The 25,839-nt window shown below is 38.5% G+C and overlaps 1 protein-coding gene across 4 annotated transcripts; it reads right to left on the reverse strand.

Annotated features, from left to right (window-relative positions):
• Positions 1–131: 131 nt before the first annotated feature.
• PSMC6 (proteasome 26S subunit, ATPase 6) lies at positions 132–25,241 on the reverse strand. Of its 4 annotated transcripts, none has more exons than XM_061430062.1 (14): positions 25,096–25,241; positions 24,042–24,121; positions 23,911–23,950; positions 23,610–23,662; positions 20,653–20,720; positions 20,294–20,408; positions 15,067–15,154; positions 13,728–13,789; positions 13,522–13,645; positions 13,107–13,168; positions 11,565–11,685; positions 11,341–11,421; positions 4,196–4,267; positions 132–624 (listed from the first exon to the last, which is right to left on the reverse strand). In XM_061430062.1, the coding sequence occupies exons 1-14, from the start codon at positions 25,220–25,222 to the stop codon at positions 506–508; spliced, it is 1,212 nt and encodes a 403-aa protein (XP_061286046.1). In that variant the 5' UTR covers positions 25,223–25,241; the 3' UTR covers positions 132–505. The 4 variants fall into 4 exon arrangements, with proteins under 4 accessions (XP_061286046.1, XP_061286045.1, XP_061286048.1 ...); XM_061430061.1 differs by lacking the exon at positions 132–624 and adding an exon at positions 631–1,864 and having other exon boundaries at positions 25,096–25,240; XM_061430063.1 differs by lacking the exon at positions 132–624 and adding an exon at positions 2,690–2,899 and having other exon boundaries at positions 25,096–25,238.
• Positions 25,242–25,839: the final 598 nt, after the last annotated feature.

The following is a 25,839-nucleotide window of genomic DNA, read 5'->3' on the forward strand; positions in this document are numbered from 1 at the left end:
GTTTTAAAGTTCAAAAATCTACAATCTAAATACAACTTCATCTTGGTTATTAGTTTATTATACTTACTAAAGAACCTAATAGACCATTGTAAATGTAGTCTTATAAAAGACAAGAATATTTGTAGGAGAACTAAATTAAACAGATTTTATTAAACTTTTTAGGATGAGGAAAACAAGTGATATAAAATAAGTCATAAGAAATGCTCCCTGGTACTACTATGTCAAACCATTTTCAAGGTTTTACAAAATACTCACACAGCAAATACAAAAAGCTTCAACATACTCTTCTGACTTCTGCTGCAATAAATGCAACATTAACAAACATACAAATTTCCTCTGTACTTCTTAAAAGCAGAATTACTGAATTACTAATTTTTACAATGTTATTCATACACATTTTTATTCATATGCTATTAATGAGATCATTGCCAATACATTATTTTCCTTAACTTTTTAAAAATTAAGCCAGTAGATGTCATGCAGCCATCAAAAACCTTACAGTAAATTAAACAGGTTTGTAGTCCAATTTAGACTCTAGCTTCTTAGAATCAGCCACTTTCCTGACTGCTTTCATGAAGTCTTCCTGTACTACAAAATCATGATCGGCACGAATCGCAAACATACCTGTGGAGAATAAAACAACATGACTGCTATATTTAATATGTGATTATTTATTATAAAATAATGAAGCTATATTTAATATGTGATTATTTATTATAAAATAACGAAGAAGGGTAAGTGAAATGGGTGAAGGTGGTCAAAAGGTACAAACTTCCACTTAAAAAAGTAAGTCCTGGAGATGTACAGCATGGTAACTATACTTATTAACACTGCATTTTATATTTGAAAGTTGCTAACAGTAGATCACAAGAAAAATATTTTTCTATGTGTGATGACAGAATGTTAACTAGACTTTCTGTGGTGGTCATTCATAATATATACAAATAATCATTATGTTGTACACATGAGACTAAATGTCAATTTAGTTTATATATCAATTAAACCTATATCTCAATTTAAAAACCTTTAAAAGAAAAGTAAATAATGTAATATTATTCTATGGAATAAATGTGAAGGAACCCAGAGGTACTACTTCTCAGCAAGCAGTTCCAATTTGTTAAAAACCACTATCATTGTTCAACTAATTTCCATAGCTATAGTGAGCATTATTTTCCAAACCAAAAATTAGGAAACAATGAGAAAATTATCTGGATACTTAACTCCAGCTCACATAGTCCCTGTATCCAATGGCATCTTGAAAAAACAAAAGTGAAAGTAAAAGAGAAGTCATTCAGTCGTGTCCGACTCTTTGCAACCCCATGGACTGTAGCCTACCAGGCTCCTCCGTCCATGGGATTCTCCAGGCAAGAGTACTGGAGTGGGGTGCCATTTCCTTCTTCAGGGGATCTTCCCAACCCAGGGATAGAACCCAGGTCTCCTGCATTGCAGACAGATGCTTTACCGTCTGAGTCACCAGTCAGCCAGTGAACAAAACCCAACTATCAACAATACACACATACACATTTTAGGCAGCTCTTTCCTAACTCTACATGCAGCAATCCCCTGGAAGGAGGAAGCACATGTATGGTTTGCTGCTGCTACTAAGTCGAGTCGGTCGTGTCCGACTGTGCGACCCCAAAGACGGCAGCCCACCAGGCTCCTCTATCCCTGGGATTCTCTAGGCAAGAACACTGGAGTGGGTTGCCATTTCCTTCTCCAATGCATGAAAGTGAAAAGTAAAAGGGAAGTAGCTCAGTCGTGTCCGACTCTTTGTGACCCCGTGGACTGCAGCCTACCAGGTTCCTCTGTCCATGGGATTTTCCAGGCAAGAGTACTGGAGTGGGTTGCCATTGCCTTCTCCCATCTATGGTTTGGGAAAACACAAAACAACTCCAGTAATTTTGATATCTTTTCCTTGTTAATAATCAAAAACTTAGAGAATAAGAATTAAAGTCAATAGTGGGCTTTAACAAAAGCCAATGGCATATTCATGTAAGAAAATGTACCTTTTTCATGTACAAATTGATAATATGACTTTCACAATTCAAATACCACAATTCAATTTTTGCTTTCAAATTTTGACACGTTACTTGTCAAATACTACTTGACAAGGAGGTAAAGGTTTGTATGTGTTTTTAAAAAACGTTAATTGTGTCATAGATGTAGGTCCCAGATTTTTAGACAAACCTAATTTCATAATAAGTTAAAACTGGTAAAATAATCTACTAAATAAATGAATCCTACTACTATTTTCACTGAGAATCTGCTTATACTGAATTTTCACTAACATTAAATGACTGGATTGCAATAGAAAATTTCAAGGGTTGCTTCCTGTCTTCCCTTTTAAGATTTCTATATAAGAAATCTTGGCAATAGTTATTCTGTGCTATCCTCAGAAATTAGGTGAATGGAAATGACTAGTTTTTTTAATAGTGAAGTTTTAAAACCTGTTTAGAAGGCTGTAATTTAATTAGGCAAGCTATTTTTCCAAACCCTGTGCATATTACTGTTTCCAAATAATTTTTAGTGAATGAGTGAATCTGAGATACATTCTCAAAAAGAAAGATAATCTCAGGATCTGAATGGAAAAAGACAACTATAATTGAATTAAATATATTTTAACTCACAGAAAGATATGTTAACAAAAAAAATTTGAAGCTGAATAAAAAGAAAACCAAAGAAATTCAGTTTGTCTCCATATGAGCAGCATAAAAAGCTTAAATTTTAATCCACACACAAGTTACAGTTCTTTATTGGGAAACAGCTAAAAATAAACTTTAAAAAATGTGGGGGAAAGAATATAACTTAATGGTATCAGCTTTTAAGATTATGATACTGCTTTTGTTTAGATTTCAGTTTCACCAAAATAATCTTCCAATAATTTGGTCCAATGTAGATTCTGAAAGGAGAATGAATCATAATTTAAGTTGTGGGCTTCCCTGGTGGCTCAGTTGGTAAAGTATCTGCCTGCAATGTGGGAGACTCAGGTTCGATCCCTGTGTTGGGAAGATACCCTGGAGAAGGAAATGGCAACCCACTCTAGTACTCTGGCCTGGAAAATTCCATAGACGGAGGAGCCTGGTAGGCTAGAGTCCATGGGGTTCCAAAGAGTCTGACATGACTGAGCGACTTCACTTTTGGTTTGCTTTTAGTGTAGGTTACTGAGTTTACCTCAATATTTTGGCTTATTAGTAAGTCTTTGTGAGCATGATTAACTGTGACTTCTACTCAGAGTTTCTGGACCTGCAGATTTTGATCTAGATACTAATTCACAGTATACTCGAAGATACTCCTATGGAGAAGCATGTCTGAGCAGCCTCTTTAAACACTGGTGAATTTACAAGAAACGTAAAAATAAGGCTAAAGGTAAAATGAAAACAAGAGGAAATCACATATTGTAATACTTAAAAACTGTTCATATGCAACCTATGAAAGTCTAAAATATACTGTAGATATTAATTTTAATTAAAAATTTTGTGTGGAGGACAAATCTAAGTGACTCTATAGGGTTTTAAAGCCACTTGGTACCAGAAATAAAAATCACACAATTCACAGAGAAAATCATACTAAAAAACTACTGCATTTCCACAAACTGCATGAACACAAAACTCATAAATCCAGCTTTGAAACTGAACTACTGGTTGACCAGTGTCAGAAGGCCTGTCAACCATTTTGCAGTGGATGGAGTGACCCCCAGTGCTGGCCCGGCTGAGTTTCTGCAGGCGTGGCAGTTCTGAACGGTCTCAGACTTACTCCAGGGGGACAGCATGCTATCACATGCATGTTTTTCCATACCCTACCCAGAGGCATCTGTAAGTGCCAAGAAGTTAACCTTCCCAAGGGGATCTCATCCCATGGAGGAATAGAGGATAAGAGCTGGTAAATAAATGCTCTGGTCTCCCATATTTCAGCCAGACAATCCTGGAAAGAATTCTGTATGTTTCTCTGAAGCTTCATCAGAATCAAACACCTCCTGCCTACAACAGTTACTTTAGCGATGTACCCTTGTAACAGCCTTCCCTCTTCGCATCTCACTTGCCCTGTTCTCTCCTACTTCTTGGAATCAATTCCCAGAAAATAACAAGCACTCAAAACCTTGCAAAGTCCAGGCTCTGCATCTGGACAAACACAAGCACATTTTTAGTAAATTAAACAAATCAAAATCAAGAGTAAAAACTGTACTTTAAAGCCTTACCTGCTTCAGTACAAACATTTCTTAGGTCTGCTCCATTAAAGCCATCTGAAAGCTTCACAATTGCTTCATAATCTGTTTAAGAAAAATACTGGAAATTAGTTGTAAAGAAAAATACTGGAAATTAGTTGTAAAAAAAAAATAGTTACAGTAGACCTTTACTTGATTTATGACCATATAGAAAATTTAACTTAAGAGCTTGCTTTGAAATAAGTCAGCTAGGCAACATCTGTGTCAATATTCCACAATATCAACAACTAAAAGCAATACTTCTGTTAAGTAAACCAGCACCAAGCAGAAATAAACGTACTTCTAAAACTCTAAAACCAAGAAACAATCAAGATCTGAAAGCATCTTAACCTGTTTGTACACAGAGACACAATTAAACACATGTGAACCTCACGTATCTGTCAAGTTATGACTCTAAAACTGTAACCAAGTATCTAATTTGAACAAATTCAGAACATTCAAAACCAACTGTAACCACAATGGAATTGAATCATTAAAATAAATACAAACTACACCAAAAATAAGTCATCAGACATCATTTTACCACACACAATTTTAAATGCTAGCATGACTATTGGCTACATTTTCTGGTTTCTGTGAAAGCTACAAGTGGTGAGATCTATGATATCAGTAATAGCTACATGACCTTTCTGTCCATATGAGACTTGAAGAGCTGCTGATTAGGGTAAGCAATTATAGACTTGATGAAGGATAGGAAGAAAAGAGGCAACAAAGGCTACTACAATGTGAAAATCTGTGATAAGACATCCTTGTCAGGCAATCTAGAATATGTGAATCTCTATTTGAAATCACATAGACAATTCATCAATTAGTCTTCACTTATCTCTCTCTCCTGGATCATTATCATCAGCAAAAAAAAAAAAAAAAAAAAAAGTGTTGTAAATTCCTCCATCTTAAAGAAAACTCCCCCAGTTCCTATTCTCCATTTCTGCTGCACCTCCGTGTCTTCTCCCCTTTGCTAAAGAAGTCCTAAAAGAAGTGTCTAAACTCAATGCCTCATGTCCTCATCTCTCTGACATCCATCTGCATAAGGCTCTCACTCCAATTTCTTTTCTTGAGATCACCAATGATCCTCACCTAGTAAATCAATCTCAGAACTCTTCTTATCAGGCCCACTGTCAGCATTTGACAGGAAATTAGTCCCTCCTTAAAATAATTTCTTCATTTACCTTCCAGGATACCACCAGCTCCTGGTTAATTCCTACCTCTTTGACTATCCTTTCTCAGTCTCCTTTGATGGTTTTTCCTCTCAACTTCTTAATGCTGCAATTAGCTCAGTTTTTAAAACCCTTCTCTATCCATGGTCACTTCCTTAGAACCATTTTTATGCTGACATTACCCATATTTCTGGCTCCAGCACAGACCTCTCCAATGAACTACTGATGCACCAAGAATTACTAATCAACATCTTTATTTGGCTATCTAACTGGCATCTCAGATTAAATACTGCCAGAATAAAATTCTTCATTCTCCCTCTAAAACTTTATCTTTCCCGTCTTACCTCAAATTTAATTAATGGCAATTCCATTTGTCCAGTTGCATGAATCAAAAACCTATGTCATTCCTGGTTCTTCTCTTTAGCTCACACTCTACATCTGATTCATTAGCAAGTCCTATGACCTCTATCTTAAAAATATGTCCAGAATCACATTAGTACAAAAGATGCTGCTGCCTCCTTAAACCAAGCCACCATCATCTTTTGCCTGCATTACTGAAATAACGTTATTGATCCTCTTGTTTATATCCTTGTCCCTCTAGTTGTAGCCAGAATGATCTTAATTAAGGTAAGTGAAATTTGAAAAATTTACAAATGATATAATGCCTGGAATTTAAAAAGCCAAAGGGAAATTAAGAGGTAGAAGAGATTACAGATGAAACAAGATTGGCCAAGAGTTAATTACTGAAGCTGGGGAATTAATACTTGATAAGATTATACTCATCTCTACTTTTATGTATTTCTAATTTTCTGCAACAGAAGGTTAAATAATAAAAAGGTCATTTTATTCCTCTGCTCACAATCCTCCAATGGTATCCATACCACTAAAAACAAAAGCCAGAGTTCCTACTCAGTGGCCTCAGTAAGGCTTTACACAACCTGATTCCCATTACTTCTATGATTTATTTCACTTGCTGCTGCTGCAAAGTCACTTCAGTTGTGTCTAACTCTTTGCAACCCTAAGGACTGTAGCCCCCCAGGCTCCTCTGTCCATGGGATTTCCCAGGCAAGAACACTGGAGTGCGTTGCCATGCCCTTCTCCAGGGGAATCTCCGCAACCCAGGGATCAAACCCACCTCTCCTGCATAGTAGGCAGACTCTTACTGCTGAGCCACCAGGGAAGCCCACTTCACTTGCTACTGTCCCACTGACTCTGCCACAGACACTCTGATCTCAATGCTGGCCCAGGAATGCATCTACTTCAAGGTCTTCTTACTTGATGATCCTTCTGCATGATCTTTCCCCAAATATTCTTCTAGGTCACTACTTAAAAATCACTTTGGTAAGGCCTTCCCTATGCTTCCCCCTCCCTACCTCCATTCAAAACTGTATACATGTTCATACCTGCTCCTGACATTACCTATTCCCCTTTTCTTGCTTTATTTTTCTCCATACTACTTATCATCATCCAGTAACTATTTATTAGGCAAGTCAAGATGGCAGAGTAGAAGGACGTACGCTCATCTTCTGCAAGAACTCCAAAATTACAACTCACTGCTGAACAACTGTTGACAGGAGAATGCTGGTTTCCACCAAAAAGACACCCCACGTCCAAGGGCAAAGGAGAAGCCCCAGCAAGACGGCAGGAGGGGCAAAACTGCGTTTAGAATCAAATCGCATACAACCAGAGACGCTTGGAGGGCTCAAACATACCTTGTGTGCACCAGGACCCAGAGACCCCACAGAGATTGAGCCAGAACAGTGTCTGTGCGTCTCCTGTGGAGGTACAGGTCAGCAGTGGCCTGCCACAGAGACAGGGGCTCTGAGTGCAGCAGATCTGGGTATGGCATAAGCCTTCTTGGAGGAGGTCACCATTAACCCCACTATAAAGCCGCCAGAACTTACACACAACTGGGGAAACAGACTCTTGGAGGGCACAAACAAAACCTTGTGCGCACCAGGACCCAGGACAAAGGAGCAGTGACCCAACAAGAAACTGCCCCAGACTTGCCCACGAGTGTCCAGGAGTCTCTGGCAGAGGCATGGGTCGGCGGTGGCTGCTGTGGGGTCGGGGACACTGAGTGCAGCAGAGCGTGCACAGGACCTTTTGAAGGAGGTCACCACCACCTTCATTACCTCCACCATAGTGTGGCCAGCCAGCAGGGAGGGAACACAGCCCATCAACAGAAAATTGGATTAAAGATTTACTGAGCATTGTCCCAGGGCTTGTTCCACCCATCAGAACAAGAACCAGTTTCCCCCTCAGTCAGTCTCTGCCATCAGGAAGTTTCCATAAGCCTTTGTCCTTATCCAGCAGAGTGCAACAGAATGAAAACCACAATCACAGAAAACTAATCAAACTGATCTGGACCACAGCCTTGTCTAAATCAAAGAACTATGACACATGAGTGTACCGGCCACCTAAGATGGACGGGTCCTGGTGGAGAGTTCTGACAAAACATGGTCCACTGGAGAAGGGAACCCCATGAACAGTATGAAAAGGCAAAAGGATAGGACACTGAAAGATGAACTCCCCAGGTCGGTAGGTACCCAATATGCTACTGGAGATCAGTGGAGAAATAACTCCAGAAAGAATGAAGAGACGGAGCCAAAACAAAAACAACACACCCAGTTGTGGATGTGATTGATGATGGAAGTCAAGTCTGAAAGTGTAAAGAGCAATACTGTATAGGAACCTGGAATGTTAGGTCTACGAATCAAGGCAAATTGGAAGTGGTCAAACAGGAGATGGCAAAAGTGAATATCAACATTTTAGGAATCAGTGATCTAAAATGGACTGGAATGGGTGAATTTAACTCAGATGACCATTATATCTACTGCTGTGGGCAGGAATCCCTTAGAAGAAATGGAGTAGCCCTCATGGTCAACCAAAAAGTGCAAAATGCAGTACTTGGGTGCAATCTCAAAGACGACAGAATGATCTCTTTTATCACAGTAATTCAAGTCTCTGCCCCGACCAATGCTGCTGAAGAAGCTGAAGTTGACCGGTTCTATGAAGACCTATAAGACCTTCTAGAACTAACATCAAAAAAGATGTCCTTTTCATTTTAGGGGACTGAAAAGCAAAAGTAGGAAGTCAAGAGATACCTGGAATAATAGGCTAATTTGGCTTTGGAGTACAAAATGAAGCAGGTCAAAGGCTAACAGAGTTTTGCCAAGAGAAAACACTGGTCTTAGAAAACACCCTCTTTCAAAAACACAAGAGAAGACTTTACACATGGACATCACCAGATGGTCAATACCAAAATCAGATTGATTATATTCTTTGCAGCAAAAGATGGAGAAGCTCTATACAGTCGGCAAAAACAAGACCAGGAGCTGACTGTGGCCCAGGTCATGAACTGCTTATTGCCAAATTCAGACTTAAATTGAAGAAAGTAGAGAAAAACACCAGGACATTCAGGTATGATCTAAATCAAATCCCTTACAAATATACAGTGGAAGTGACAAATAGATTTAAGGGATTATATCTGATAGAGTACCTGAAGAACTATGGACGGAGGTTCGTGACATTGTACAGGAGGCAGAGATCAGGACCATCCCCAAGAAAAAGAAATGCAAAAAGGCAAAATGGTTGTCTCAGAAGGCCTTACAAATAGCTGAGAAAAGAAGAAAAGCTAAAGGCAAAGGAGAAAAGGAAAGATACACCCATTTGAATCCAGAGTTCCAAAGAAAAGCAAGGAGAGGTAAGAAAGGCTTCTTCAGTGATCAATGCAAAGAAATAGAGGAAAACAATACAATCAGAAATACTAGAGATCTCTTCAAGAAAATTAGATACCAAGAGAACATTTTCATGCAAAGATGAGCACAATAAAGGACAGAAATGGTACGGAACTAACAGAAGCAAAAGATACTAAGAGGAGGAGGCAAGAATACACAGAAGAACTATACAAAAAAGACCTTCATGACCCAGATAACCACGATGGTGTGATCACTCACTTAGAGCCAGACATCCTAGAATGCAAAGTCAAGTGGGCCTTAGAAAGCATCACTATGAACAAAGCTAGTGGAGGTGATGGAATTCCAGTTGAGCTATTTCAAATCCTAAAAGATGATGCTGTGAAAGTGCTGCACTCAATATGCCAGCAAATTTGGAAAACTCAGCAGTGACCACAGGACTGGAAAAGATCAGTTTTCATTCCAGTCCCAAAGAAAGGCAATGCCAAAGAATGTTCAAACTACTGCACAATTGCATTCATCTCACACACTAGTAAAATAATGCTCAAAATTTCCCAAGCCAGGCTTCAACAGTATGTGACCCAAGAACTTCCAGATGTTCAAGCTGGATTTAGAAAAGGCAGAAGAACCAGAGATCAAATTGCTAACATCCGCTGGATCATCGAGAAAGCAAGAGAGTTCCAGAAAGACATCTACTTCTGCTTTATTGGCTATGCCAAAGCCTTTGACTCTGTGGATCACAACAAACTGTAGAAAATTCTGAAAGAGATTGGAATACCAGACCATTTGACCTGCCTCCTGAGAAATCTGTATGCAGGTCAAGAAGCAACAGTTAGAACTGGACATGGAACAACAGACCGCTTCCAAATCAGGAAAGGACGTCAAGGCTGTATATTGTCACTGTGCTTATTTAACTTATATGCAGAGTGCATCATGTGAAATGCTGGGCTGGATGAAGCACAAGCTGGAATCAAGATTGCTGGGAGAAATATCAATAACCTCAGATATGCAGATGGCACCACCCTTATGGCAGAAAGCAAAGAAAAACTAAAGAGCCTCTTGATGAAAGTGAAAGAGCAGAGTGAAAACGTTGGCTTAAAACTCAACAATCAGAAAAGTAAAATTATGGCATCCAGTCCCATCACTTCATGGCAAATGGATGTGCGAACAGTGGAAACAGTGACAGACTTTATTTTTTTGGGCTCCAAAATCACTGCAGATGGCGACTGCAGCCATGAAATTAAGACACTTGCTCCTTGGAAGAAAAGCTATGACCAGCCTAAACAGCCTGTTAAAAAGCAGAGACATTACTTTACCAACAAAGGTCCGTCTAGTCAAGGCTATGATTTTTCCAGTAGTCATGTATGGATGTGAGAGTTGGACTATAAAGAAAGCTGAGTGCCGAAGAATTGATGCTTTTCAACTGTGGTGTTGGAGAAGACTCGAGAGTCCCTTGGACTGCACGGAGATCCAACCAGTCTATCCTAAAGGAAATCAGTCCTGAATATTCATTTGAAGGACTGAAGCTAAAGCTGACACTCCAATACTTTGGCCTCCTTATGCGAAGAACTGACTCATTGGAAAAGACCCTGATGCTGGGAAAAATTGAAGGCAGGAGGAGAAGGGGATGACAGAGGATGAGATGCTTAGATGGCTTCACTGACTTGATGGACATGAGTTTGAGTAAGCTCCAGGAGTTGGTGATAGACAGGGAAGCCTGGTGTGCTACAGTCCATGGGCTCGCAAGGAGTCAGACATGACTGATCAACTGAACTGAACTGAACATACTAGACTGCTGACTCTGAAGAACACAAAGGGTATACGCATTAGCTCTCTGCATAATCGAAAATCTGTGCATGACTTATAGTCAGCCTTCCATATCCATGATTCTGCATCTGTTTATTCAACCAAAGCCAGTCAGGTAGTACTACAGCATTTGCTAGAGAAAAAGATCCCCATATAAGCCGATCCACACAGTTCAATCCCACGTTGCTCAAGAGTCAACTGAATATTTTACTCACTTCACCTGTCTCTCCTGACAAGTCATATGATGGCAGGAACGTGTCTGTTTTGTTCATTGCTATATCCTAGGCACTTAGAACAACTCAGCATAGAGCAGATGCTCAATAACTATTAGCTGAATTCAAGACCACCGTGTTTCCTGAATCTAAAACTCAATTTGGTAAACTATCGGTAATATCCAGTAGTATTTTGCTTCACGGTTACGAAATGTGAATATATAAAAAATAAGTTATTTCCTTACCTATTTCACCATGCTTTGTAATGGGACCTGCATGGATTTTCAATATATCTAACCTTGCTTGTTCGTTTGGTAAATCAATATCTGAAAATCAGAAAATTATAAAAAATTCTATTACAGTCAGGTTTTTTCTTTGTTAAATACAGTAGGGGGTGAGGAGGAGGTTTGGGATAGAGAATAGACATAGACGAAGAGAAATGGACAACAGGCAAAGAAATTTAACTCACGTATTTTTCTATCTAATCTGCCTGGACGAAGCAAAGCAGGATCCAGTGTATCTGGTCTGTTAGTAGCCATGATCATTTTAACTCTATGCAGAGTATCAAATCCATCCATTTGATTCAGTAGCTAAGAATGTATTTGTGAATATAAATCAAAGATACATTTTATAAAATATCCCAACCATTAAAAAACTCAAGACAGAACTTTTATATGCCTAAAGCCATGAAATGTATTGCTTACAGATAGATATATGAGGTACAGAATGATCATTTGATGGAATATTTTTTTCTTACATAAAGGGATATATCTTTCATGCTAAAAGTTCCAAGATAGATTATTTAACTATATACCTTTCTACAGCTTTCAGACTAGGTCTAATAAATCTGAAGGCATCCATCTAATCAAAAATTATGAAACTAAACTATGTGGCTCTGATTTCCAATGTTCGAATTTTTTGATAGAATTAATTTTAAAGTAAAAATAATAACTAACGTTTCAAGTGCTTATGGTATGCCAGATATAAAATTTACATTAGTATAACTGGACACAATGATTTTCTACAAATCTGATAATAAATCCATTAAATATCTTTTCAAATAATTCTATTATACATAGAAATACTGAGACACCTAATATATTTCCTTCGATTTCTAAAGTCTTCTTGAGTAAATGCTGGAAAAAACTGCATTCAATAACATCTTTAAAACAAAGCTAATCTAACAATATGTCTATTTCTTCATGTCAACATGTCTAACATTCCCAAAATGTTAGCTAATAACATATCAGCTACATGAATAAAACTAGCATGTGTTGCTTTAAAAATAATTCAATTTAAGGCTTCTAAAAGACTCTACAACTGATTTTGAACTACTGTGTATATTCTGAGCAGACCAGAAACATTTATAAAAAACAGTTTTCCAATATCCCCACTAAGACACAAACTGACAATGTATTACCTATGCTACCTATCTATTTACAGAAGTTGGAAAATGTGTTTAAAATCTTGCCATCACTTTCACAGAACTTAAGAGTGGGAAAAAGCTTTAATAAACATTTCAATATCCCAGCATCCATCTTCAATAATCAAAACAATTTTAGCTTTCTTTCGTTGTCAACAATAGAGGAAAGTATTAGTAATTTTCAGAATAGCCTAAGACATAATCACAACTCATTTACTGTTATCAGTTTTAATATATTTGCCACTTGTAAAATATCTTTATAAAACTAATACAAGATCACATTCACAACATAAATACAATATACAATTTAAATATTAAATGGCCAGTCTGCTCAAAAATCAGAACAGTACAGCCAGCAATAAATCAAATGAAAATCTGTGGATATCCCTATTGTTTTCTAGGACTCATTTTCTTACTAGAGACTGTGCCAGAGAAAAGTGCTCATTCCTGGCAATATTTTCTAAGTTCATATGTAAGTGCATTCTTCATTTAAACCATTGTATATATTTTGACTTTCAAATATCCAATGTATACTTATTCATTTTATAAATACTGATTTTCTTCTAAACCACTTTTACCAAATATTACCTCCATTAAAGTTCTCTGAATCTCTCTATCAGCTGAAGTACCCTCAGAAAACCGGCGACCACCTGAAATAATGATATGGAAACTTATGTGTTACTCTTCCTCTTTAAGCATCATTTAAGAAAACAATATGAAAATGATAGTTCTAGGGTTTAAAGTATTAAGATGAAAATTAATTAACAAAAATTATACTGATAGAATTGATTTTGGTATGTTTCTCATTTTCTCAATGTTAAAGTTTATTTATTAAGATTAATTAAACTTTAAGAATCAAAAAACAGTAACATTCATCTTGCTACTTCATAGAAGTTGCAATTAGAGGTGAAAAGAGATGGAAAATTTTCTTTTAGATTAAAAAAAGTTTTCCTAACACTTTCAAGTAAAGTTTAAAATAAATTTTAAAAACTGTTATTCTTACCAATAGCATCTATTTCATCCATAAAAATGATGCATGGCTGATGGTCCCTGGCATAATTAAACATTTCTCTGATCAAACGAGCACTTTCACCAATGTACTTGTCTACTATAGAACTAGATACAACCTGATTAAAGGAAAAACATTAAGGTAAACATAAGACAATTCAAATTTAATTTCAACAACTACACAAAGAATCTTCCCTTTACCTTTAAGAAATTGCAATCCAGCTGGCTAGCCACAGCTCGTGCCAAGAGTGTTTTTCCTGTACCTGGGAATAAAAAAAGAAGTAATTTTTGAAAAGTAATATAAATTTGAGGGAAAATAAGATAAATTTTCAAAAGCTTTTAAGAATGTAATCCTTTGAATAGTAAATTTTGCAAAAGGAGGCTAAGTCCTGAACAGAATTTCCATTTTATTCAAAATATCCTTTCTAATTTTAAGCCAACCAAATACATAACTCTAGAAATATACCAAACCCTACGTACTAACAAACTATGATGGAAACTTGCATATTAAAATCCATTAGTCTATACTGCACACTGAGTGGATCTTTACTTTGGTATGATATTGTAATAGTAAGTATTGGCTATTTGGAAACTACTGATTCAGTGGGTTATTAAAATCTTCCAAATACTGGCATTTTCCATTATACAATATTTAAAAAATCACATTTGCTAATACCATCACCAATCTCATCCTGTCCTGTATTAACACACTGGAAAAGTTGTCAAGCTCATAGTACCAGATATAAAGTTTTCAAAAATTTTCATGTGAAAAGTTCCAATTTTATCAATGGTTACAGATGGGGTCAGTTGTTTAACATGATTGGCTAACTTCATTTTTTAAAAAATATTTGCAAGGTTACCAATAACCAGTCTGATAATTAATTGTAAATTTTTCTTTCAAGTAAAATGGCACTCTGTGAAAAGCAGCGAATTCAGCAGGCAACTGTATAACAGCACAAATGGTTTTCCTGGAGATATCTACCCTATTAAGAACGCAACAGAAGTACTTTATTTTCCATTTCCTCACAAAATACAAGACATTATTCAAGGATCAAAAGTTCATATTTTTACCAGTTAATCAAGGACATTTTAAAGTGAAACTGGCCTCTTTTCATACTGCACATGTTGAATGGCCACAAAGACAATGACTATTGTAACATTTTGTGCCACTGACTTAACTGATTCATGCTACATCATGAGCAGCCTTGTACCATCAACACAGATGTTAGCTGCCTTTTTCACTGTGTTGACATCTTAGTATTACAAGAGTAAGTTCTGACCTTGCAGATGCCCTGAAAGTATCTCTGGGATACCCATGGGTCTGTGAACCACATGGGAAAACTGGCTAGAATCACACAACATGTTAAGATATATACTTATGAAACGTAAGACTAAGCAAGCCTAATAAAATTATAGACACACATCTCCAGTTGCTTCCTTACTCTGAACAGAATGAAGGCTGAAATGGCAACATTAAATATTTCCATCTTATTGTTTTATTCATTGATTCATACTGAGACAGATGAAGCTTAATACCAACCTGGTGGTCCATATAACAAACAGCCTTTTGGAGGTATTATTCCTACACGCTGGAATAATTCTGGGTTTGTAAGAGGTAATTCTATTACCTGGAAAAGAAGTTACAGGTTCTTAAACAGTTAGTTAACATTTTAACATACTTTCAAATATTTTAAGTACAATATGAGCTATTACATACATGCATAATTCATAAAAGATCTAGAATTCGGTGCTATACAAAACCATTTATATTAGAGGTCTTTTATCAGGCAGATGATATCTCTTAAATCTAAAGAGCTTAAAATATTTTAAAAATTAATTAAAAAGCATGTGGCAGAACTTCCCTGGTGGTCCAGTGCCTAAGACTCCACACTCCCAATGCAGAAGGCTGGGCTGGGGAATTAGATCTTGCATGCTACAATTAAGATGAGGACAGTCAAATAAATACATAAAAATACTCATTTTGTAAAAAAAGCACGTGGTAATTTGTACTACTTATTTAACACACTTGTTAAAATAACCACACCCTTAACAGAAGTGATGGTTGCACAGGCATATAACCTGTCAAAACATACTTGAGCTGTACATTTAAAAACTTGTACATTTATAATTTCACTGAATATAACCTCTGCATCAACAAAAAAATTATACAAGAAATCAGTTAAGCAAAAAAATCCCAAAAAGATCCACACTATTTTGCATTTGAATACAACAAAAATAATGATAAAATTGCCACTGAAAGAAATGTTATTTAAAATTTTCTTAGGTTGCCATTTGTCATAGTCTTAATAAAACCATAAGTTCTGCTCTTAATGTTCTAATTCAGTTCAGTTGCTCAGTTGTGTCCGACTTTTTGCGACCCCATGGACTGCTGCATGCCAGGCTTCCCTGTCCATCACCAACTCCTGGAGCTTTCTTAAACTCATATCCATAGCACTGTTGATGCCATCCAACCAACTCATGCTTTGTCATACCCTTCTCCTCCCGCCTTCAATCTTTCCCAGCATCAGGGTCTTTTCCAATGAGTTAGCTCTTCACATCAGGTGGCCAAAGTATTGGGAGTTTCAGCTTCAACATCAGTCCTTCCAATGAACATTCAGGACTGATTTCCTTTAGGATGGACTGGTTGGATCTCTTTGCAGTCCAAGGGACTCTTGAGTCTTCTCCAACACCACAGTTCAAAAGCATCAATTCTTCAGCGCTCAGCTTTCTTCACATTCCAACTCTCACATCCATACATGACTACTGGAAAAACCATAGCTTTGAACAGACGGACCTTTGTTGGTAAAGTAACGTCTTTGATTTTTAACAGGCTGTTTAGGTAGGTCATAGCTTTTCTTTCAAGGATCAAACGTCTTTTAATTTCATGGCTGAAGTCACCATCTGCAGTGATTTTGGAGCCCCCCAAAATAAAGTCTCTCACTGTTTCCACATCCATTTGCCATGAAGTGATGGGACAGGGTGCCATAATCTTAGGTTTCTGAATATTGAGTTTTAAGCCAACTTTTTCACTCTGCTCTTTCTCCTTCAAGAAGCTCTTTAGTTTTTCTTCGCTTTCCGCCATAAGGGTGGTGCCATCTGCATATCTGAGGTTATTGATATTCCTCCCAGCAATCTTGATTCCAGCTTGTGCTTCATCCAGCCCAGCATTTCACATGATGCACTCTGCACATAAGTTAAATAAGCACAGTGACAATATACAGCCTTGACGTCCTTTCCTGATTTGGAAGCGGTCTGTTGTTCCATGTCCAGTTCTAACTGTTGCTTCTTGACCTGCATACAGATTTCTCAGGAGGCAGGTCAAGTGGTCTGGTATTCCAATCTCTTTCAGAATTTTCTACAGTTTGTTGTGATCCACAGAGTCAAAGGCTTTGGCATAGCCAATAAAGCAGAAGTAGATGTCTTTCTGGAACTCTCTTGCTTTCTTGATGATCCAACGGATGTTAGCAATTTGATCTCTGGTTCCTCTGCCTTTTCTAAATCCAGCTTGAACATCTGGAAGTTCTTGGGTCACATACTGTTGAAGCCTGGCTTGGGAAATTTTGAGCATTTTTACTAGTGTGTGAGATGAATGCAATTGTGCAGTAGTTTGAACATTCTTTGGCATTGCCTTTCTTTGGGACTGGAATGAAAACTGATCTTTTCCAGTCCTGTGGTCACTGCTGAGTTTTCCAAATTTGCTGGCATATTGAGTGCAGCACTTTCACAGCATCATCTTTTAGGATTTGAAATAGCTCAACTGGAATTCCATCACCTCCACTAGCTTTGTTCATAGTGATGCTTTCTAAGGCCCACTTGACTTTGCATTCTAGGATGTCTGGCTCTAAGTGAGTGATCACACCATCGTGGTTATCTGGGTCATGAAGGTCTTTTTTGTATACTTCTTGTATTCTTGCCACCTCTTCTTAGTATCTTTTGCTTCTGTTAGGTCCATACCATTTCTGTCCTTTACTGTGCTCATCTTTGCATGAAATGTTCCTTGGTATCTCTATTTTTCTTGAAGAGATCTCTAGTCCTTCCCATTCTGTTGTTTTCCTCTATTTCTTCGCATTGATCACTGAGGAAGGCTTTTCCTTATCTCTCCTTGCTATTGAGCCACAGTCAGCTCAATGCCCTAAGACTGATTCAAAGAAAGCAAAGTGAGGGACCAAAAAGGTGAGGATTTGACTGTCCAATTTAAACTCTTCAGTCCGAGTAACTAGTTCAGTTCAGTCGCTCAGTCATGTCCGACTCTTTGCAACCCTATGGACTGCAGCATGCCAGGCCTCCCTGTCCATCACCAGCTCCTGGAGTTTACTCAAACTCATGCCCAATGAGTTGGTGATGCCATTCGACCATCTCATGCTCTGTCATCCCCTTCTCCTCCCGCCTTTAATCTTTCCCAGCATCAGGGTCTTTTCCAATGAGTTAGCTCTTCACATCAGGTGGCCAAAGTATTGAGAGTTTCAGCTTCAACATCAGTCCTTCCAATGAACATTCAGGACTCATTTCCTTTAGGATGGACTGGTTGGATCTCCTTACAGTCCAAGGGACTCTTGAGTCTTCTCCAACACCACAGTTCAAAAGCATCAATTCTTCAGCTCTCAGCCTTCTTCACAGTCCAACTCTCACATCCATACATGACTACTGGAAAAACCAGAGCCTTGACTAGATGGACCTTTGTTGGCAAAGCAATGTCTCTGTTTTTTAATAGGCTGTCTAGGTCGGTCATAACTTCTTTCCCAAGGAGCAAGTGTCTTTTAATTTCATGGCTGTGGTCACCATTTGCAGTGATTTTGGAGCCCCTGAAAATGAAGTCTGCCACTGTTTACCAGTAACTTGAGAGAGAAACTTTTTTGAGTAGTTTTGCACTTAAGGTATGATTGCTGCTGCTACTGCTGCTAAGTCACTTCAGTCGTGTCCGACTCTGTGTGACCCCATAGACGGCAGCCCACCAGGCTCCCCCGTCCCTGGGATTCTCCAGGCAAGAATTCTGGAGTGGGTTGCCATTTCCTCCTCCAATGCATGAAAGTGAGCCTACCAGGCTCCTCCATCCATGGGATTTTTCAGGCAAGAGTACTGGAGTGGGGTGCCATTGCCTTCTCCAAGGTATGATTAAGACATACCAAAATTGTGGGCAATTAATATTCTCAACTGTCTGCAGATGGAAAGGGGGACTGCATGTTCATGGACTGTGTGTGTGTGTGTTTAATTAATATTCTCAACTGTCTACAGATGTCCATGGTGTGTGTGTGTGTAATTAATATTCTCAACTGTCTGCAGATGGAAAACGGATTGCATGTCTGTGGTGTGTGTATATGTGTGTGTGTGAGAGAGAGGAGAAGACACAGAGAGAGATTCTGCTCCTATGGCTGATGCAGCAAACCACTGTAAAAGATTTCAGTGTTTCATGAAGCACCAGTTCTCTCTCTGCCCTTTCATTAACTACTAAGTGAAAATAACAGGCTTTTATTTATGCTTAAGCCAGTGCTTCCTCAAGTATGGTTAAAAAAAAAAAATAAAAAAGCTTGGTTTCATAATCATCTGGAATGCTTGCTTATTTTTGCGTTTTAGGCCACACCATGAGGCACATAGGATTTCAGTTTCCCAACCAGGACTGGAACCCAGTGTCCCAGCACTGGGAGTACAGAGTCTTAACCACTGGACAGTAACGCAAGGCCCCCAGAATGCTTGTTTCAATGCTAATTCCTGTGGATTCTACCCCTAATCCGTTACATCAAAACCATGCAGAGAGCTTATGAATCTGTACCTTTAATAAGAGTTCGAGGAAATTTAAAGTGCTGAAATCAGATAATGTAAGCTTTTCTGACTAACCAAATTCATTCCTGAGTATCTCCATCCTAAATTAGGATGAAATCAATACGACAATTTAATCTGCTTAAAAGAGAAGTGTTAAGAAGCTATCTGTGCTGTGAAGCAAGGCAATCCTGATTTGATTCTTCACCTAAGAACTTAATTGTTTCTGTTATCCAGTCGCTAAGCTGTGCCCCATTCTTTACGACCCCATGGACAACAGCACACCATTTAAGCCATCCAAAGCCAGTATTTTTCTTAAATGACAGTAAACAGTTTTAACAAAATAAAATATGTAAGACACAGATAACTTACTCTATTATAAGGATAATAGTATAACGAGGTTATGGGAAAAAACTACATTACACACACCATCCAAATGTGCTCCAACCCAAGTAAATTACAAGATAATCAAACTAACAGATGGCATGAGCATTGGATTATATCCATTATTCAATATATTCAGTATATGTCAATTATTCTTAGTTTTTTTCCCCTTCTTTGTCATAAAAAAAAAAAGGGTAAGATTTTTCTAACATCAAATTATCTCCAAATTACAAAAACCTGTAATTTTTATAGCTAGAGCTTCAGAGCTATTTTTCTCTCAGCAAAAATACTATTTATATAATATTCAGTAAACATTATTTGGACAAAGTAATTTTACATCCTCTCCCTTCCTTCAGGTATTTCTTTTTCATGGTCACTTATTTATTTTTGATACAAATGTACATGATGCGTCTTAACAGACAGCCCACCTACCACCACACAGGTAGGGCGTGGCCACTAGGACAGAGGTAGGGCAGGGAGAGGAGCTGGTAGCGCTGCCATCTGCCTCTCAGCCTCCCGACTGCCGCTCAGGCTCCAGAGACCCAGACACCACAGGCTCTGGCCTTCAGGCATTTTAAAACCAGTACTATTCCTTGGTAAGTTCAGAGAACAAAGCATACACTACCAACCTCTCTTAATTCCCGAATCTGTTCTGATAGCCCTCCAATCTCAGAATAAGAAACATTCCCAGGGTCCTCATGAGACATGTTGTAAACCAATGGATCCACTTCTCTTGGCAAATATCTGTAATGATAAAGTGTGTACTTTTCTTTTAAAAGATGTATTTTGTCTCAGCCTACAAAGAGTATAAATGATTTGCTTATACAAGAACGTGTAGGAGATCTTATAAAATCATGTTTAAACTAATCTGAAATTAATAAAAGCAGAAAAGTGGCAAAATATTCAGTGATCTCAGGAAGCATCTATTTTGGATAAAATCTTCCCTCCATGACAATAAAAGGTTAACTAAATAGTATAAGATACCTACCTCATGATAGTTAGTGTAGTCATATCCAAAGCAACTCTTGTTCCTGGCTTCAGCTTACTTTTGTCAAGCTAATTTTATAAAACAGAAAGTGTCACATAAACACTTGAAAGGGGGTATAACAGTCTAACAAGAGCATAGTTAGAAGCCAAATAATCATTTTTACCCTTCAGAGAGAACACTAATATTAGATTATAAACAACATGGAGTTCTGCCTCTTAAAAAAGTGCCCTTTTGTGCAGTCTCACTGTGAAACCCCTAATACACAAAATTTGAGGAGGCAACGACTTTGTTTTTGAAGCAGGAACTGACTGCAATATTTTACTTTCAAAGGCTCACTATTTAATAGTTTTGCTCATCATTTTGATTTAGGCACTGACTTTTGACTTTGGAAACTGGTAGCAAAGTATATATACAGATTCCTTAGTGAACATTTGTGAAGAAAGAAAGGAAAGCATCTTACAAGTACGTCCATTAAATTTATTTTAAAAACTATGGTTTTGAGAAGAAAATACTCTATGATCACAGTAGATAAGGGAGAAATGCACTGTTTCCCTCTAGAGATTTAGTAAAATTCTAAAGAATAAAAAAAATCCCAGCAACCTTCATTTATGCCTTTGCTACATGTCAGACACCACGGTAAATATATTTTATGTTAAGTTGAATCATACTAAATAATTTATTGGCATATTTAGGCAGTGTAACTTATTTGGGTAGAACTGGATAGAATCTATCCAAAGAGATTCAATCATGCTCAGGCTGTTTGTCAAAAAGAGTTACTTTTCAATAGTTTAGAAAACTGCTTGTTAATACAATTTCAGAATCACACAAATTACTGAACACTTTTCACAGAATTTTGCAGAGAGTGCTTGGTTTAGGATTTAGTGCCAGTTAAAATGAAGTGGGAGGCTTCCCTGGTGGCTCAATAGTAAAGAATCTGCCTGCCAGTGCAGGAGAGAAATGCAGGAGACATGGATTCAATCCCTGGGTCAGAAGATCCCCTGGAGGAGGAAATGGCACCTCACTTCAGTTTTCTTGCCTAGAAAATTTCACGGGCAGAGGAGGGCAACAGTCCACAGAGTTGCGAAGAGTTGGATAAGATAGAGCAACTTGAAGTGGGAGCAAGCTAAATACTAGGTTTAATATAATGGATTAAACTAAAAGTATTTCCCAGATACAGTAGTTCCCCCTCCCTTATTTATAAATGGAAACTTTATCATAATAAGTATGTATGTATAGGAAAAAATACAGCACATATAGGTTTGGTTACATGCCTAGGTTTCAGGCATCCACTGGGAGTCTTGGAACATATCCCCCACGGATGAGGGACTACTGTACTTGAAACAAGAGCTTAAACAGAGATCAATAAGAAGTTATTTCATTTATATCTATAGGCAATATATACTCTGGCCTTTCTAATATTTTTCAGCATTCAAATGCTCTATTGCCCTCATATAATCATGAAATATCTGTAAATGCCAACTTCTGGCATCCAAAGGGTCCTGAAAGGGACATAAATATTCTTTATAGGATTAGGCATCTAAAATTTTGATTTAGAAAATATCATCCCACTTATATGTAAGCAAAATCTTAAGACTGAACTTTGTCCCTGGGTAAAATTCCATTCTATAGCCATGTCGGGTCAATGTTTTAAAACCTGAACCTGATATAACAAATACTCAGAGAAAGCTCTTCCAATGAGTTTTTAAAAATCTGCTAAAGGCATTTCCTAAAGAATAGAGTAGTACATAAATTGGCTTCAGTGGTTACTAAATAATTCAAATCTATTTGTCAGTTTTTGACTGCAAAATAAAACTTGGAGTTATCTCAATTTGCTTATTCTGCTGCTGCTAAGTCACTTCAGTCGTGTCCGACTCTGTGTGACCCCATAGATGGCAGCCCACCAGGCTCCGAGGTCCCTGGGATTCTCCAGGCAAGAACACTGGAGTGGGTTGCCATTTGCTTATTCTAATCTAAACCAATTCACACAAAATCAATTCAACCTATAGTAAAGTTGATAAGTAATATTTCTGAATGTTTAAAATGCAATTTATAAGGTTTAATACTTTTAAGTCTTCTTCAAAAAGAGACATTAAAATAAAATAATCTGAATTATTTTTCAGTTCTAAGATTCTTTGATTTCTCTGTGTGTAGAGTTGACTGAGCTAATGCAATCAAGCAGAAAAGTAGACTACCAGGACAGTTCAGCTGGTAAGAATCCGCCTGCAATGCGGAACACCTGGGTTCAATCCCTGGGTTGGGAAGATCCCCTGGAGAAAGGAAAGGCTACCTACTCCAGTATTCTGGCCTGGAGAATTCCATAGCCAGTATAGTCCATGGGGTTGCAAACAGTCGGACACGGCTGAGCTTTCATCAGGAGTCAAATCCATGGTTTGAGTTTGCTGCTGCTGCTAAGTTGCTTCAGTCGTGTCCGACTCTGTGCGACCCCGAGACGGCAGCCCACCAGGCTCTCCCGTCCCTGGAATCCTCCAGGCAAGAACAATGGAATGGGCTGCCATTTCCTTCTCCAGTGCATGAAAGTGAAGTTGCTCAGTCATGTCTGACTGTGCGACCCCAAGACAGCAGCCCACCAGGCTCCCCCGTCCCTGGGATTCTCCAGGCAAGAATACTGGAGTGGGTTGCCATTTCCTTCTCCAATGCGTGAAAGTGAAAAGTGAAAGTGAAGTCGCTCAGTCATGTCTGACTCTTAGGGATCCCATGGACCCCAGCCTACCAGGCTCCCCCATCCATGGGATTTTCCAGGCAAGGGTACTGGAGTGGGGTGCCATTGCCTTCTCCCATGGTTTGAGTTTAGGCTTTGCTAATAATTAGCTATATCTGAACAAGCCACCTTCGGGAGTTATGGGCATAATTTCTAACTTGCCTACCTGGAAAATTAAATAACTTATCTCAAAGCACTTTTGTCAATTATGAAGCACTATACAAATATAAAATGTTACCTGTCGACGACAACCCACAACATATCTCGGTCCATTTGTAGCTTTAACAATGACTAAAGGGGAAAAAAGAAATGAAAAAACAAATTGAAACATAGAAAGTAAAAACTAAATATATCCACATTGATGGCACATTGAGTTTTATTTCTGTTCTCCAAAAGACAAGAGTTGAAAGAAAACTCAGTCTATGCAAGAATATCATCCACCTTCATTATAATCATTTAAGCAATAAGCATTCAAAGCTGGTGACAGAAAGGAGGTAACCCTGCTCTTTTTCTCTTTACTAACAATCTAATACACTTACATTTTTCTTCAGTTAACTGCTTAAGTACTTCACCCACAATCTAATAAAGAAAAAAGAGAGCATTATTTTTTGCCAAGAGCTTAAAAAAATAAATCACCATCACCCTCTACATCCCGAACTCCATTACCTACCTGCCCAACACTTTGTAGAGCCTTCAGATCATTTTCAGACTTTTCATACTGCTTGGTAAGTTCTTTTAATTGTTCCCTTACTGAAATAATATAATTTGAACATTTTGAATTAAGTAATCTTCGCGAGTTTAAGCCACCAAATCTTAATTTTTGTCTGTTTCACTTTACATATATTTTATATCCACTGAATCAAACCACACAAAAGTAACAATGCTGTTTGTAGATGACATGTTTCAAAACGAAATATTACAGAGAAAGCACGTATTTTTATTTTCTTGATCGGCAATACTTACTTCTTTGAGCACATTTTAGGTAACATTCTTAACAGATATTGACCTTCTGACATTTCCGAATCTGAGATTACAAATCCGAATAAGAGTTAGACCCTCCTCACTTCATCTATTTACATGCACTGTTACCCTCTGGCTTTTTAACCTAAATAAAGCTCCACAGAAGTATGGTTAAGGTTTTCATTTATTACGTCGGTGACGGTGCACTAAGAAAAAAATGCAACTCTTTTATTTAGTTCAGGAGGTAAGGGAAACGTGTGTAATTAATGCAGTACAATTCAAAACACGAGTAAAGACGAAAAGGGCTACTCTGACTGATACGCCTTATCCCTTAAACCCCATGTTCGGTTTTCTACTCCACTAACAAGCCAATCCCCCTAGAACCTCATCTCTTGCTTGAGCTTCTTTGACTCAAGTCTTTTCCGCGCTCCGGGTTCCGGGGCTCCACCAATACTGCACTCCTTGCACTTCAACCTGGGAAACATCTCTGACCAACTTCTTCCCCACTCTTTGTCGGGTCATTTTCCACTTTTATCTCAGAACTGGGGATGTTCTGTATGTCACCTGGACCAGACTAGATCATTTCCACGCCCGAAAAGGCTCGGCTTCCCAAGTACTGGGCGGAATGACAAAGCGCCTTGTCCCTGGACCGAGGCCTTCTCATCCCCGGGACTCGGTTGCCGAACTCGGCAAAAGGCCTCCGCTTCGGCAGAGACAGAAGCGGGTCCAGGTACGAGATTACGTGGAAAGAAAGGTGCACTCACACTCCTTGAGACGGCCGTCAATCTCTTTGTGCTCCAGCAGTTTCTTGCGGTAGTCCTGAAGCGCCTTATCTCTAGGGTCCGCCATGATGAGAAGCCGTCGCTCATAGGGGATGCCGGGAATGGCCATGGCCGCCCGGGCGGGGGAAGGGGCGGGGCGAGGGAGAAGAGCCTCCCTGGAAGGGCAGGTTCTCAGGTGACCCCGCCCCTTCCGGTTGGCTCCGCCTCTTCACTGCACTTCTCCAACTTCTGCGTCTAGGGCGCCGGAGCCCGCGGAAGGAGACCTCCACCTACACCGTCCCCTGCTGGTCGGCCTGGGTAGAGCAGGGCGCTGTCCCCTGAGAAGCCTTGGTGTTTTTAAGTCATCCTGTCCTGGAACCACTAAAGAAATGTAATAAATTAATATGAGAGTAAAATAGAGAATATACATATTTCTCTAAGTAGCGCTTATGGCTTTTCGGTGTATACCTGTTGGTATAACACAATACTATCTAGGATCTCCAGGTACAGAAGGAGTAAGCTATTGATTTATTTCTTCATTCAGTGAATGAAGTACTAAGGATTTGATCTGGTAGGAAGATTAAAAAAAAAAAAAGATTTCAAAGTGTAATAAATGCTGTTCAGTTCAGTTCAGTCGCTCAGTCGTGTCTGACTCTTTGCAACCCCATGAATCGCAGCACGCCAGGCCTCCCTGTCCATCACCATCTCCCTGAGTTCACTCAAACTCATGTCCATCGAGTCGGTGAT

The sequence above is a fragment of the Bos javanicus genome, chromosome 10 (assembly GCF_032452875.1).
Source record: "Bos javanicus breed banteng chromosome 10, ARS-OSU_banteng_1.0, whole genome shotgun sequence".
NCBI classification, from domain to species: Eukaryota; Metazoa; Chordata; class Mammalia; order Artiodactyla; family Bovidae; genus Bos; species Bos javanicus.